Here is a 15,413-nt window from a genome sequence, read left to right on the forward strand (position 1 = left end):
ATGCCCCAGAGATTGTCGCTGAGAATAAAGATCTCTGGGAAGCGCGGTTTGCGGAACTCAACGACAAGTTCTTGACCCTGGAAAGGAAGCAACAATTGTCGACAATTCCCGCCACGGTTCAAGCGATGATGGAAGAGACCGAACCTCCCTTCACCTCCACCATCATGGATGAAGTGATGCCGCAGAGGTTTCGAATACCTCCTGTCATCCAATATTCTGGGTCTGGTGACCCATCTGAACATCTAGAAGCCTATCGTTCGTGGATGTAGATCCAGAGAGCAACGGATGCGATGATGTCTAGGGGATTTTCTATCACCCTTACGGGATTTGCTCGGAATTGGTACCGTCAGCTCAAACCTAATTCAATCGGTTCCTTCGTAGAGTTAAGCCGACTATCCCTTACCCAGTTTATAAGTGGTAAGAGAAGTCGAAAACCCAACATTCACCTGCTCACCATCAGACAAGGGCCAAAAGAGTCGCTAAAGGACTATATTGCTCGCTTCAACGAGGAAGCGTTACAGGTAGAAGATTACGATGACAAAATGGTGCTCGCTACGGTGTTCAGTGGTCTGAAAGAAGGAAGGTTCACTTTCTCCATTAAGAAGAACCCTCCGAAGACGTTAGTGGACTTCATCGCAAGAGCCCAAAAATGCGCTAATGCTGAGGAGTTTACCAACGCCCATAAAAGTGTACAAGTAACCGACTCAACTGGCAAAGGGAAGAGGCCTAGGAACGAAGAGTCCCAACCGACCGGCAAAGGGTCGAATGACAGCACTCCTCGCGATCGTCGACCAAGCCGAAGACCAAAAGGGAAATTTCGTTCCTACACCCCCCTCTGAATAGATCCTGTTAGATATCCGAGGAGAAAAACTTATGAATTGGCCCGTTTGTATGAAGGCCGACCCGGAACAGCGGGATAGACAAAAGTTTTGCCGTTTTTACCGTTACCACGGCCACAATACGGACGATTGTGTGGATCTCAAGGATGAAATCGAGTCCCTTATCCGCAAAGGACACCTACATCGATACACTAAAAAAGAGAGGGCCACTCGGAAGGAAGAACGGGAGCAAGAGCGACCGAATAACCCCATGGAAGAGCCAGTTAAAATCTGCACCATTTTTGGGGGCTCAGCCAGTGGAGGAGACTCCAACAGGGCTCGGAAGACCTACTCTAGGAAGTCCAATCCGGAACACTACATCCATTTAACTGAGCGGCCTAGTAAGGAGCTCTGGGTCAGTCCATACAGCCTGACCTTTACAGAAGATGATGCGCGCAGAATCCAGCATCCGCACGACGATGCCCTAGTGGTCACGATGACTATAACAGATCATAAGGTGTATCGCATCCTGGTCGACACCGGAAGTTTAGCCGATGTGATCTATTCCGAAGCTTTGGAAAGAATGGGGGTTCCCCGGTCGTGCCTCCGACCCGTGAAGACCCCCTTGCACGGCTTTGCTGGAGTGAGAATGATCTCTGAAGGAGCCATTTTCCTCCTACTAACTGCTGGAGAAGGACAACACCAAGTCACCCTTATGGTGGACTTTCTTATTCTCAATGTTCCATCGGTGCACAATGTCATCTTGGGCCGACCCTCCCTCAATGCAATGAGGGCAGTTGTCTTTACTTATCACCTAATGATGAAGTTCTCAGCTGAGGGCGGAATAGGCTACATCTGAGGCGATCAACGCGAGGCTTGGAGATGTTACGCGATAGCGATCAAAAAGGGATCCGTCAAACAAGTAATTACTATCAATGTTCTGGACCCCCGAGGATCAGCTGGGAACTCGTCTGTAGAAGATCTGGAGAAAGTGCCCCTCGATGAAGCAGACCCGAGCAAGACTGTTCAGCTCGGTACATCATTACGCTCCGAGCAACGGTTCGAAATGTTAGCGTTCCTGCAGCGACACAAGGACGTCTTCGTGTGGTCGCACGTAGATATGCCAGGGATCTCCCCTTATGTTTTGGTCCATAGGCTGAACGTGGACCCAGATCATAAACCAGTGAAACAAAAGAGAAGACCATTCGATGCCGAGAGCTACGAGGCCATTGCCGAGGAGGTCTCCATCCTACTCGATGTCGGCTTCATAGAGGAAATATATTGCCCCGACTGGATTGCAAATGTGGTGCTTGTCAAAAAATCCAATGATAAGTGGCGGGTCTGTGTAGACTACTCGGACCTGAATAAGACATGCTCCAAGGATAGCTTCCCATTGTCTCAGATCGATCAACTGGTGGATAGCACGGCTGGTCATGAGTTACTCTCCTTCCTAGACGCCTATTTCGGGTACAACCAGATTGCGAGGCATCCCCCAGATAGGCAGAAGACTACCTTCGTCACAGACAAGGGACTCTACTGTTACCGGGTCATGCCATTTGGCCTGAAGAATGCTGTGGTGACATACTAGAGGATGGTAAATCAAATGTTTGCCAAACAGATCGGACACACCATGAAAGTATATGTTGATGACATGCTGGTGAAAAGTATTAAGTCGTCTGATCACTTAACAAATCTCGGGGAGACATTCAGTGTCCTCCGAGAATACCAGATGAAGCTGAACCCCGCAAAGTATGTTTTCGGGATTGAATCGAAAAAGTTCCTTGGGTTCCAAGTTAGTCAGCAGGGCATCGAAGCCAACCCCGACAAGATCAATGCGCTCCTTGACATGAGTTCACCTCAGACTGTCAAGGAAATATAATGCCTCACGGGAAGAGTCGCCGCACTCGGATGTTTCATATCCAGAGTGACAAACAAATGTCTCCCCTTCTTTCAACAATTAAATGGTCATAAGAAGGTAGAGTGGATGTTAGAATGCGAGGAAGCCTTCCAGCAGCTAAAGCAGTACTTGGGCTCACCCCCCCTCCTATCAAGCCTAAAGAAGGTGAGCCCCTATTCTTGTACCTCGCGGTCTCGGCCTCAGCTGTCAACTCAGCCCTGATTAGAGAAGTCAGAAACAAACAATACCCAGTATATTACGAGAGCAAGGCAATGGTACCTGCGGAAACAAGATATCCGTCACTGGAGAAATTAACATTCAGCCTTATTGTTTCAGCCTGGAGGTTGCGTCCGTACTTCCAGGCTCATTCCATCGTTGTATTGACCAACTCTCTACTAAGATAAATTCTCCAGAGACCCGAGGTTTCAGGACGGATGACCAAGTGGACCATTGAGCTCGGAGAGTTCGACATCAGGGATAGCAATTAAGGGCCAAGCTGTGGCGGACTTTATTGCCGAGTTCACAACTCCGAATGCAGATGAGATCGACACCGAAGTTGAGATGACCCCGCCTGTCTCCTTGGGTGACCAAAAGGCAGTATTGGACCCGAGATGGGTCCTCCATGTTGACGAGTCATCCAATGCTAAAGGAGCTAGAGCTAGAATCATCCTGGTCGCTCCCGATTCTACGATTATCTAATATGCGATCAGACTCGGGTTCAAAGCCTCGAATAATGAGGCGGAATATGAAGCCTTACTAGCTGGAGTCAGGTTGGCAGCAAGTTTAGGCGTTCAGTCTCACCAGGTCTGATGCGATTCGCAACTGGTGGTAAACCACATTTTCACCGAGTATAAGGCCAAAGAGACAAGGATGATTGCTTATCTCGATGAGCCATGGAATCTGATCAAAAAATTCTGGAGTTGTACTATTTAGCAGATCCCAAGAGCGGAGAACTCATGGGCCGACGCCCTTGTGAGGCTCGCCTCGGCCGCGGAAGGGAGGATCCCACGATTCATCCCCGTTGAATTCATAAAACATCCAAGCATTGGCCAAGCAGAAAGAGTCAATCCAGTGCACATTACTCCGAGCTGGATGGACCCAATCTTCAACTATCTCACGTCCGGTGAAATCCCCCCGGATAAATTGGAGGCGAGATGACTGAGAGTCAGAGCGGCTCGATACGTCGTCCTGGACAACATCTTATACAAGAAAGAGCATTCCCAGCGTTACCTCAGGTGCCTCCGAACGGATGAAGCTGATTACGTGATTTGGGAGATTCACGAAGGAACATGGGGGAACCATTTTGGTGATCGAGCTCTAGCCCTGAAGATACTTCGTCAAGGATATTTCTAGCCGACTCTTAAGCAAGACTCAAAGGACTACATGCAAAAATGTGACAAATGCCAATGTTATACGACTATGCTGAGGCAACCAGCGGAAGAAATGACCCCCATGAGCGGACCGTGGCCATTTGCCCAGTGAGGGATCGACATCATAGGCCCTCTTCCTACCGGGAAAGGGCAAGTCAAGTTCGCCATCATTGCGGTCGACTAGTTCACCAAGTGGGCTGAGGCCGAGCCTATTGCAAAGATCACAAAACAGAAAGTGATTGACTTTGTCTGGAAAAATATTATCTGCCGGTTCAGGATCTCGCGTATCATCGTGTTAGATAATGGCCGACAATTCGATAACGACAAGTTCCGAAGCATGTGTCAAGGGCTTGGCATCGCAAACGCATATTCTTCGCCTCGACACCCACAATCCAACGGACAGGTGAAAGCGGTTAACAAGGTCATTAAAAACCATCTCAAAACGAAATTGGAGAAAGCGAAAGGTAACTAGGCCGAAGAGCTCCCATTCGTCCTCTAGGCCTATAGGACTACAGTGTAGTCCTTTAATGGGAAAACCCCATTCTCGCTCTCCTACGGCTTGGAAGCAATGATGTCGGTGGAAATTGGTCTCCCCCCTACTGCTCAGGTAAGAAATTACCAAGAGGACCAAAACCCCGAACAGATCGCAATTAACCTGCATCTTCTTGAGGAAGTCCGAGACATCTCGAGGCTCCGAGTTGCCGCTCGACATCAGTAGGTGGCGCGCTTCTACAATTCTAAAGTCAAGGTCAGGCGGTTCCACCCAGGGGACCTAGTCCTTCGTCGGGTCTTCCCGAACACTGTCGAGCCAGGGGCTGGAGCAATCAGGCCTAACTGGGAAGGACCACATCGAGTGGTCCGATCCACAAAGCTAGGCTCCTACTACTTAGAAGACCTTGAGAGCTGCCAACTCCCTCACCCTTGGAACGCCGAGCATCTGAAGATCTACTATCCCTAATGTACTGGCCTTTAGGGCCCCTAATAGTGTATGTCTCCGAGCGACCAGCCTTTAACGCTTTCAATCAAATTCATGATTCATCTTCTACATGTATAGAGTTATCTACTAAGTAAAAGTCGCCTCTCATATTCAGAGGCGGACTGAACGGGCTGATCCCTTAAAGAAGGGGTCAGAAGATAATCTCATGAAAACTCGACATGGCATCCCCTCCAAGTTAGGGGAAAAACCAAAAGATGACCTAACTCTCCAATAGGGTAATCAGCTCGTCACCCGACTAACGCATAGAGCAGAGGTTTCTCGCCAATCGTGGGAAGAGCCAAACCCCCAGGGGTTCAGACTCAACAATAACCGAGCCAGGAAGGCTTAAAATGGTCTACTAAAAATGCGTTGGAGGGAGCTGACCCGTTCGAGGACAGGCTAGGCTCGGCCATACATGTAGATAAACTGACAGGACAATGATTCAGTTCGACAATCAACAGTCGACATTAAATATCAAAAAATATATCATCCATTCAAAAAATAATAATATGATCTGTTCAAAAAAGAAAAAAAAAAGAGGGCTACTGAGAATTATGCAGTCGGGGGTGCTTGGGAATCGGGGGCTTGGTTCGGGTGGGCATCTTCGGTAGGCTCCTCTCTAGTGTCGTCAGGCAACAAGGGCTCAAGGTTAAGGTCTGGGTACAAATCCTGGACCACTTCAATACAAGCATCATAGCCACAGTTGTAAAACTTGGTGGCTTCGACATCCTTTTCCTTCGCAGCCTTGAAGGCATCAATCGCAGCCGCTACTGTTCCTTCCAAGGAAGCCTCGTCTTTAGCCCATTGAGCCTCCATCGCTTAAGAGATAGCTTGGGTCCGTTCTTCTGCTGCCTCGGCCTTAGTCCGTTTTAGGACTTCTCCCAGCCGGGTAATCTCCTTGGCCAACGAATCCGCATGAGCCCTAGCCTGTGCCAGCTTGGCCTCCACCGCCTCACGTCGGATCTCGAGGCTATCTGCAACCTTCTGCAGCTGGAGCTCTCTGGTCTTCCCATCTTCAAGCTGCCGATGCAGCTCGTCTAACTCGATATGAAATAGGGTAGCCTCATCCCTGCGAACCCCCACCTCGTTCCGGAGAGCCTCCACCTCGGCATCCCTCCTCTTGAGCTCCCGTATTATCTCCCGAGTTGAAAGGAGCTTCGGGACAGTCTGAAAGGAGATAGAAAAATGAGCATGTGGATGAGGTAGAAATAAAAAGAGCAGAAAAGTAACGAGTAATACCATATAGAAAATGGAAGTCAGGTCGTTCAGGAAGGAGCTGTCCGATTTGGTGAGAAGTTTGGCTATCTCCTCTTCTGGGGCATGTTTGGCGGCCCAAGGCGTTAAGCAAGACAAGTGGTAGCTCGGCTGGAACCTCGCGTCGCCCGTCCCCACCTGGGCCGAGCCCACTGCTTCCTCAGCCCCGGTCCGACTGCCCGCTGAGCTTTGAGCCTTGGCCCCGAACTCATTTCCAACTTCCGGGGGAGAAAGCATATCGTCAGCCATCCTAATGGCCTCCTCCCGTTCGGAGGAAGAGGGCACGGCAATGCAAGGCTCAGGGGCTGTAGGTAGGGCCTCCACGGTGGGAGGAACGACAATGGGAGGAAGAGAAGTTATGGTTGCTGCTGAGAAATGAGTTATAGTCGCTAGAGTGGGAACAATGATTACTAGAACCCACGTATCAGCAAGCACCGTAACTGGAGCCACGGAAATTGAAACAGCAACAGAGGGGCCCTCTCCGCGAGGGGCGACCTGCCTAGTCTTTGTCCTCGACTCGCCCTCAACATCTCCTCTACTGTTGGAGCAGCCTTCCTCCTCCGAGAACCAGACGCCTCAGCCATACCTGCACAAGAAATAACAGATCAATAACCCAGTGAATGAAGTTGATATACCAAAGGTAATAAGATGACAACTTACTGAAGGATGTGGGGAGAGGCTGAGACTTACAAAGCCCGGACCAATGAAGGTTGGCCGCAGTGATCAGGTCTGTTCAGGAATGAAGTTCCCCCGATCGTGCCCTAGCCTTGGTGATGCGGTTCTTCTAAGCCCAGTCAAGGAGTGGCGTGCCTCTCGGGAAATCTACAAGGATAAAGAAAACTCTATTCTGACTGAAGCAGAAGGAGATTTTAAAATAATAAAAAATGGAAGGCAAGAGAATCAAAGTCCGACCTGGTTTCGAGAATCGGGTGGGAACCCGAGTTGATATAGTCCCCAGCTCAGCCGTTGGCACCTCCCACTCGCCCACAGCCTAGAACCACTTATTCTTTCAATCCTCGTTGGAAGACGGAAGGTTCATCACCAGCCCCAACCCTTTACTACCTCGGGTCTTGAAGTAGTACCATGGTTCTTGGCTGTTGTGCTTAACCAGGTACAGGCTCATCAGCTCCTCCGGGGTTAGCTCCGAATTCCCAACTTGGCGCTAGATGATGAAGAAAGAGATTAGCACCCTCCAAGCATTGGGAATGAATTGCCTCGGAGCAAGTTCGAGGTAAGCTGTTATGGCTCGGAAAAAGGGATTTAGAGGGAGCCGAAGCCCACATTGCAGCGCACAGAGGAAGATTACAACTTCCCCCTTAGCAGGGGCACCAGCGGTGTCGAAGGGCCAGGGGGCCCTTACCTGAACGGAGTACGGGATCTAGAACTCCGAACAGATCCATTCCATTTGAGACTCCGATAGAACGGAGCCTCCAGAGACTACCTCTGAGGCTCGTCCACTCATGGGCATTTCAGTAGCCTCGGTGGTAATAGTCTAGGGGACTTGGGCGGCCTTCTTCTTGCCAGCCCGTTGAGTCTGAGCCCCTACCTCCTTCTGTCTTCGAGGCGGAGCGTATAAGGGTATAACTTCAAAGGGGCCTTCAGAGGCCCCTCCCACCATCAGAGCTCCTCGGCTTGGAGTCATCACCATACTCCCGAACAGTTTCGAGATCCGATGACATTATAAAGAGAAGTAAAAGGAACGATGAGAGGGACTCACCGGATGATCATCGAAAATCGCCTTTACTGGAAACGTTTGATCGGTCGGAATCGCCCGTCGAAATCGCTCTCACCAGAAATCGACTCCTCCGGCACGCACTTAAGCTTAAAATGCCAATGAAAGGAGCAGGTCTGAAAAAAACTTATATAAGCCACAGAGAATCTCTGCATTAATGGCAAGGAGTGATGGCTGTAGCTGAATCATCGCGAGCTCTTTCCCGAGCACATGTGGCTGTCTATCGTTGGCCGAGCCCCTGCCATGTAGTATGGTTCCAACATTGAACAGTGCGCTCCGATACATGGAACGATGCTCGAATAGGTGGAGCTGTCGCATGGACTCTTCCTCGGGCTTACGTGGCGACTCATCATAGGCTGAGCAATTATTCGAAATCGTAACCATTGACACGCGTCCGCTAGAAAGCAGTCCACTGGCGTGAAATCCTAAGAATATGGCGCTTCTAATTCGAAGATCATGATTGCACCAGCATAGGTGAGTGATCTTCCATGTAATTACTCTCCGAGTCCACAGTTGAACTCGAAGAGTAGGGGGCTTTTGTTATGGAAAGATCCGAGCCCCTAATAAACCCAAGAGTAAGACTCAAACTAATTCAACCACATATGAACAACCGAGGTGATGCTCGTCCGACCTGATGTAAGCGTCCCAGAAGAAGTCGTGCGCTATGAAGGTGCTCTTACTTCGAGGCTGAGGATCGGAGTAACTTCTACACTCCGATCGGAAGTGGTAAGCTGCCTACCTAATGTCTGACGGAAGATGAACAATCCGACCACTGACATCAATTGTATGAAGTTTGACCCGATAAGATAAATCTGGCACCTTGCCTTGGACCTCAAAGAGAAGGTTTCCAGAGCGCCAAGTCGAGACAATATGTCAAGGCGGGCATTCCGTCTGCTAGATTCGGAAACTACCATAAGCAAACATGGCCGATTGCTTCGCTCCCAAACATGCATTACCCGCATGATGCGCTACACGATCCACGGATTGCGTATAATATCCCCACAATCTCAGTATCCTGCTGATTGAGTAAATCGTGCCGACAATAGCGGACCCAGACCGTCCGATAGTCAGGTATAAATAGATTGAGACCCCACTACTATAGGTACGCAACATTCTGACATTCTCCACTACTCTCCACTTAGACTCAGGTTCCCTTGACCTGACTTAGGCATCGGAGGGTCCCCCTGGCTTAGCCAGGGTCACCTTTGCCCGTTCTCATTATGCAGGATCAAGACGCTGAAGCGGTCCACCGTTCGGGAGACTGAGGGGAGTGTCGTCCAAATTTTGACCTCAACAGTTTCAACACTTGAGGTCTTGTTATCGATCCCTAGTGGGGGTGGCTAACAGTGGAATGTGTGTACTGACATGGGTGTGTACTAATAAGCTAACCCTTTAAAAAAAAAAAAAAAAAAAAAAAAATTTATTCACCTGTGTGCAATTAATTATTCACTTGCTTATACTCTGTTGCTTGTTGGAGCTTGCAGTGGTGTATATATCCCATCCAACGTATGCATTAAGTGGGCTCCACCAGGATAATCAGATGCACCAAAAAATAGGCCTATCATATGTTTACGTTGGCCACACTGATGGAAAAAAACAGCCACCCAACAACCCAAACTCACACGGTGGCTCACTCAATGGTTGGATCAGCCAGATTTTTATGGTGTCAGACATTCATTGTGGGAGACCTTACTGGACAGGTTGGAGTCCATACAAACACTAAAATGGGCCACATACATAACTTTTATCCAATGAGCTTATCCTAAGAGGTATATAATATGCGGGGTAACAGGCCTCCCATAAGGTTAGTGCAGATAATACATATATACTAGTATTGTATGATTAAAATTTCTTAGAAATAGAGTATAAATAAACTAGCAATGATTAGTGTACATATGACACATATGAATGAAACCACAATATTCTCCTAAGGGGGTCTATTTGGGAAGAATTTTCTCATTAGATGTTTGATTGTTAGCTAGACACGTTTTTCCTGTTCATTCTCGTCTTCATTCAATAAGTCGAAAGTCTATTGAGAAAATCATAATTCCTCTCTCATGTCTTCACTCGCAAATGCTTTTTGACCAAAGAGGTCACCTACCCTTGATCTATTGCATCAATTTTTTTAAATTTTTTTTTTTTGAGACACTACGCCAAATTGGCCAATTTGCGATGTATTTTTGGTCGCTAAAATCTCTTGGTTTAACGACGAATTTAATTCGTCGCTAACGGAAAAAGTCCGTCACTAATCCCGTGTTTCTTGAAAATCCTTGGTCGGAACATCGGTGAATTTAGCGACGAACCAAAATCCGTCGCTAAAATCCGATTTATGACTTATTTACGACGGATTTTGGTCCATTGTTAACAGGCGACGGACGAAATCCGTCACAAAATTTGATTTTGTCACAGCTGTAAATTCCCGCCCACAACACCAAATGGCGCGGTTTTCAGTTGCTTTTGCGACAGATCATGGTCCGTCGTAAAAGGACTTTTACGAGGGATCGTGGTCCGTCGTAAAAGGACTTTTGCGAGGGATCGTGGTCCGTCGTAAAAGGACTTTTGCCTTCACATTAATTTTTTTTCATTTTTTAAAGAATATGGTGGAAAATTAAGTTTTTTTGTAGTCTAATTGTTGTTTTTAAATAGAATTTTGGTGGTTTAATTGTACATATTTATCTAAGATTATTTTTTAACAATTGATTGAATGTAAAAAGAAAATTTATTTTGTTTTTATATCAAATGAGTGGAATTTTTATTTTAATTTTTTATTTAAAATTAATATTTAAATGACTTGTAATATCACATGAAAAGGAATATTGAGAAGTTAAAAAAATTTAACAATGTTTGAGAAAAAAAAATAGATTTTGAAAAAATAAAAATCGTAATTTAATAAAAATCTATTTTGTGGGAACAAAAAAGAATTTTGAATAAAGTTGATAAATTTGAAAAAAAAAAAAAAGCATTTGATTTTGAGGAAAAAATAATATCTTGAAAAAGAAAATTAAAAATATTTTTAAAAATGTGAAAATTTTCACAATGTTGAAAAATAAAAATATTTTAAAAAAGAAAATGAGAGTTTGAAATTTGAAAAATAAAATAAAATTTCATATTTTAAAAAATGTGAAATTTTATTTTATTTTCACTCAAAATAAATTTTGAGTGAAAAATAAAATAAAACGATATTAAAAAAATCGATACTTTATCAAAAAAGCAAACATTTTGAAACGAAAAATAAATAAGTTGAATAATTTTGTGATTTTGAAAAATAATTGAAAATGTTCAAAATTCGAAAATAAAAGAAAAAGTTATTTATAAAAAAACTCTTAAGATTTTGAAAAAATATATATAATTTTAAAAAATTGAAAAGTTGAAAACAACATGATGCTTTTGAAGAAAAAAAAATCAGCATTTTGGAATTTTTGGGAAAAAAAAAATTAAAATTCGTGAAAATTTTAGATATTTTAAAAATAAAAATTCAAAATTTGTATTTTAATTTATTTTTTGAAATATTTTATAATAAAAATGATATTTTGTTAAAAGTTTTTAAAGAAAATTAAGAGTAAAAAAATATACATTTTGAAAAAAATGTTCTTTTTAAATGGAAATTGAAATTTATTTGTGAAAAAAAATAAAAAATTATTAGGCACATCCACTAATTGAACATTTAACCATTTTTGGACAATCGAATTAGTCCAGATTGAAAAGTAAATAACTTACATATGTTTAAATCAAATTTCACTCAAATTGTTGATCAATCTTGTATGCCCAATATCTTTCTCATATGTAGCTAGCTTGATTGGGGCGAGTAACTAGTTAAATTGAGGGTATTGATCAGTAAAATAGAGTGAATGGGCTAGACATATATAATGGGCTAAATATTGTTGTCAAAGTTGTGACCCAACTTATTGACCTTGCGAGAACCTAAGAATTGATGTTAATAAGTTTTGTGGGCCCCATCATGATGTGTGTCGAACATCAAAACCATGCATTTAATGTGCATTATGTTCATCCATTTTTACCGATCATTTTAGGGCTTCATCAAAAAAATGATAGGGATATAAACCTAAGGTGGACTACATCATAGGAAAACAATATTGATTAGATATCCACCATTAAAATCCTCTTCTACGGGTGGGCCCCACTATGATGTACGTGTTTCATCTATTCCGTTCATCCATTTTTTCAGATTATTTTACAGTTTTATACCAAAAATTAGCAGGACATAAATCTCAGGTGTACCACACCACATGAAAACAATGGTGATTGGATATCCACCATTAAAATCCATCTTAAGGCCCACTATACTGTTTATTTAACATCCAATCTGTTGATTAGGTCATATAGGACCAGATGAAGGGAAAAACCAAAGATCAGCTTGATCTAAAACTTGGCTCATGACGTAAAATGATATCTCAAAATGGATGGACGGTGTGGATATAACAAATACATCATAGCGGGGCCCACAAAACTTGGTGGATGTTGGTCGGTGCTCTATGGGTCCCACCATGATGTATGTGTTTCATCCATGCCGTCCATCCATTTTTACAAATTATATTAGGGCTTGATGCCAAAAATGAGAGGGATATAAATCTCAGGTGGACCACACCACATGAAAACAATAGTGATTGGATATCCACCATTAAAACCCTCCTAAGGCCCACTGTACTTTTTATTTGACATCCAATTTATTGATTAGGTCATATAGGCCTAGATGAAGGGAAAAAAATATCAGATTGATCTAAAACTTTATATGGCCCCTTTTTGAGGGTCGAATATTGCATATTAGACCCCAGTTATTACTTGTTTTTACGAACATGATACTGTTTAATGCCCTATTTAATCGTGTTTGTGATGCAAGGTGTATTCACAAGCGTAGGATTGAAAAGGATGCTTAAAACATGAATTTAACACTCTAATAACACCACAGGCAAGGGACAGACCCCAAGGGACTAAGATCGAAGGATTTACATGCCAGATATCCTAGGAAATCAAGCCGTTCAGGTTAAAGAGGCTTGAAAGTCATCCAGTACATAAGATCATAAGCTTCCTACCATCCGTTTGGCTCGAAACTATATATATGGCCTGAGGACCATAAATTAACCGTACACGTCAAAATTCAACCTTTGGATTAGTGTATAAGTGACCTGATGGGTAAGATCAGACACTAACCATTAAGAAAGCATCTTGGACATCCTTGCGTAATCGGGACCCAAACTGAACCGATGGAAAGAATAAGAAAAACGGTGGATATTTCAAATTTTAAACTGAACCGATGGAAAGAGCATCTTGGATGTGCTTACTACTAGGTTTTGATAGTGGCCCCACCCATAATCACTTTTCATGATCTAGACCGTCCAATGTGTCCCATGGGACGACAACAACCTATGCCTAGTGTAAGACCCATATCCTAGCCTGTACTGTTTCGTAGGCTTTCGAGATCCTCCCGGTCAAATTCCGATGACCCGCGATCTTTTATCAGCAGTTGCGCGCGACCCCGAGTCGTATCCCGTATTCTAGAGTCAGTTCGACCCAAGACTTGTAGTAGTGCGACCACGCCGTCGCCACGGTTCCGATGCCGCGTGTCGCGCGCCGAGGTGATACTTAGGCCAGGAGATGTGGGCCTGCGTTCGGTTCGAGGAAACACCGCGCGTTTGCAATTCCAAGAGAATCTCTACAACATGTCAAATCAATCCAATCAATCACCTCACATGTCAAGTACATGTCAAGTACAACACATCAATCAACCCATCACCCAACGCATCACTCACCCTATCACAACCCATACCTCTCTTACACAACCCCAAAAGTCAACATTTCCATCCCATCCCCTCTCTCTCTCTCTCTCTCTCTCTCTCTCTCTCTCTCTCTCTTACTTCTCCCTTCTCTTCCAAGCAACCAAAGGAGAACCTAACGTCCAAGCTCTCCATGAGAAGAGCTTGGTGTGGCCCATCTTCCTACCCTCATATCTTTCATCCTAACCCTCCAAACTTCATCATCCTCCGTCAAAGTCGAAGCCGAGGAGCTAGGGACTACATCGGGCCAAGAAGATTGAAAGGTGGGTGAATCTTCACTGTTTGTGGGTGATTTATGATTTAATTTTGATGATTAGAGGGCCCACTTGTAAGTGGGACCATTATGGTGTATATGTTGTAATCTTGAGGGACCCATAGTGGTGGGGTTCCTTCATCATCGTTTCTCTCTCTCTTTCTCTCTCCCGCTCTTAGATCTTGTGGCCCACCTGATGAATGAGTTGTATCCACGCTATCATGGTGGGGGTCACTTTGCTTTATATAATTCATTAGTATCGTCCATTTGGACGGTGCCGATTGGGAACCCCATGATATATGTAAACGTCCTAGCCGTCCATTGAATGGACGTGGACCCTACCACAGTAGCTTGTGGGGCCTACCACGATGCATGTACATCCAAACCATCCATACAGGCGGCGCCTACCATCAGGCTGTCCGTCCAGAGAGGCACTGGACGTTGACAGCGCTGATAGCCTCACCCTCCCACACAATCACATATACATATAATATTATAGTCGGATATATGTTATTATATAAATATAATATTTTATATTAAAAGATACGGTGGGCAGCCACTCCCATGTGGGACCCAGGTGAATCGGGACAATGGATCTGGACGGGCCACCTGATGTGTGCATTTTGTTCAACCGTCCATTCAACTGAACGCTGTCATATGTGGGCCCCACCATATGATGTATACATCAAAACCGTCCAAACGTGGGGCCTACCATCACGCTGACAGCGCCCAGCGTCTCACTCCCTCTCTCTCACACGTGTATGTGGCCAGCATCTCACTCCCTCTCTCACACGTGTATGTATATGTATATATATTTATATAGTTATAATATGATATTATATATTAATAAAATGTCATGGTGGGTCTGGCGTGCCTTGTACGGCCCCACCATGATGCGTGTGCTGTATCCCTACCGTCCATCTGTGTGTGGACGTGGGGCCCACCTTGGTGAAGTGCACTCAGCACGTGGAACTCCGTGATGGATGTGTCCATCCAACCGTCCATCCACCTTGCTGGACGGGCAGGAGCTTTGAGTGCCACCATGACCTATGGTTTACATACACACCGTCCAGAGGTCTGGACGGTGGGGACCACCTTGATATATGTATTCTATCCACATCGTCCAGATAGCGCTGGACGGTGCTGGACCCAATTGGTTAGGTGCCACGTGGTGCCACCTTATATCCATGTAATGAAATCCAGACCGTCCGTGCAAGGGACTGGACGGTGGAACCACCAAATGCATGTAATTTGTATACCTCACACGTGTGGATTGGCTAGTATGCCTCACACGCATAGATTGGCTGGTATCCCTCACACC

At 45.0% G+C, this 15,413-nt stretch overlaps 2 protein-coding genes across 2 annotated transcripts; both read left to right on the plus strand.

Annotated features, from left to right (window-relative positions):
* The first annotated feature begins 293 nt into the window (after positions 1-293).
* LOC131254990 (uncharacterized) lies at positions 294-839 on the plus strand. The gene has a single exon (XM_058255691.1). The coding sequence runs from the start codon at positions 294-296 to the stop codon at positions 837-839; it is 546 nt and encodes a 181-aa protein (XP_058111674.1).
* Positions 840-891: 52 nt separating this feature from the next.
* On the plus strand, positions 892-1,677 carry LOC131254991 (uncharacterized). Its single transcript, XM_058255692.1, has one exon. The coding sequence runs from the start codon at positions 892-894 to the stop codon at positions 1,675-1,677; it is 786 nt and encodes a 261-aa protein (XP_058111675.1).
* The last annotated feature ends 13,736 nt before the right edge of the window (positions 1,678-15,413 follow it).

This window comes from Magnolia sinica, chromosome 9, assembly GCF_029962835.1.
Source record: "Magnolia sinica isolate HGM2019 chromosome 9, MsV1, whole genome shotgun sequence".
Lineage (NCBI taxonomy): Eukaryota > Viridiplantae > Streptophyta > Magnoliopsida > Magnoliales > Magnoliaceae > Magnolia > Magnolia sinica.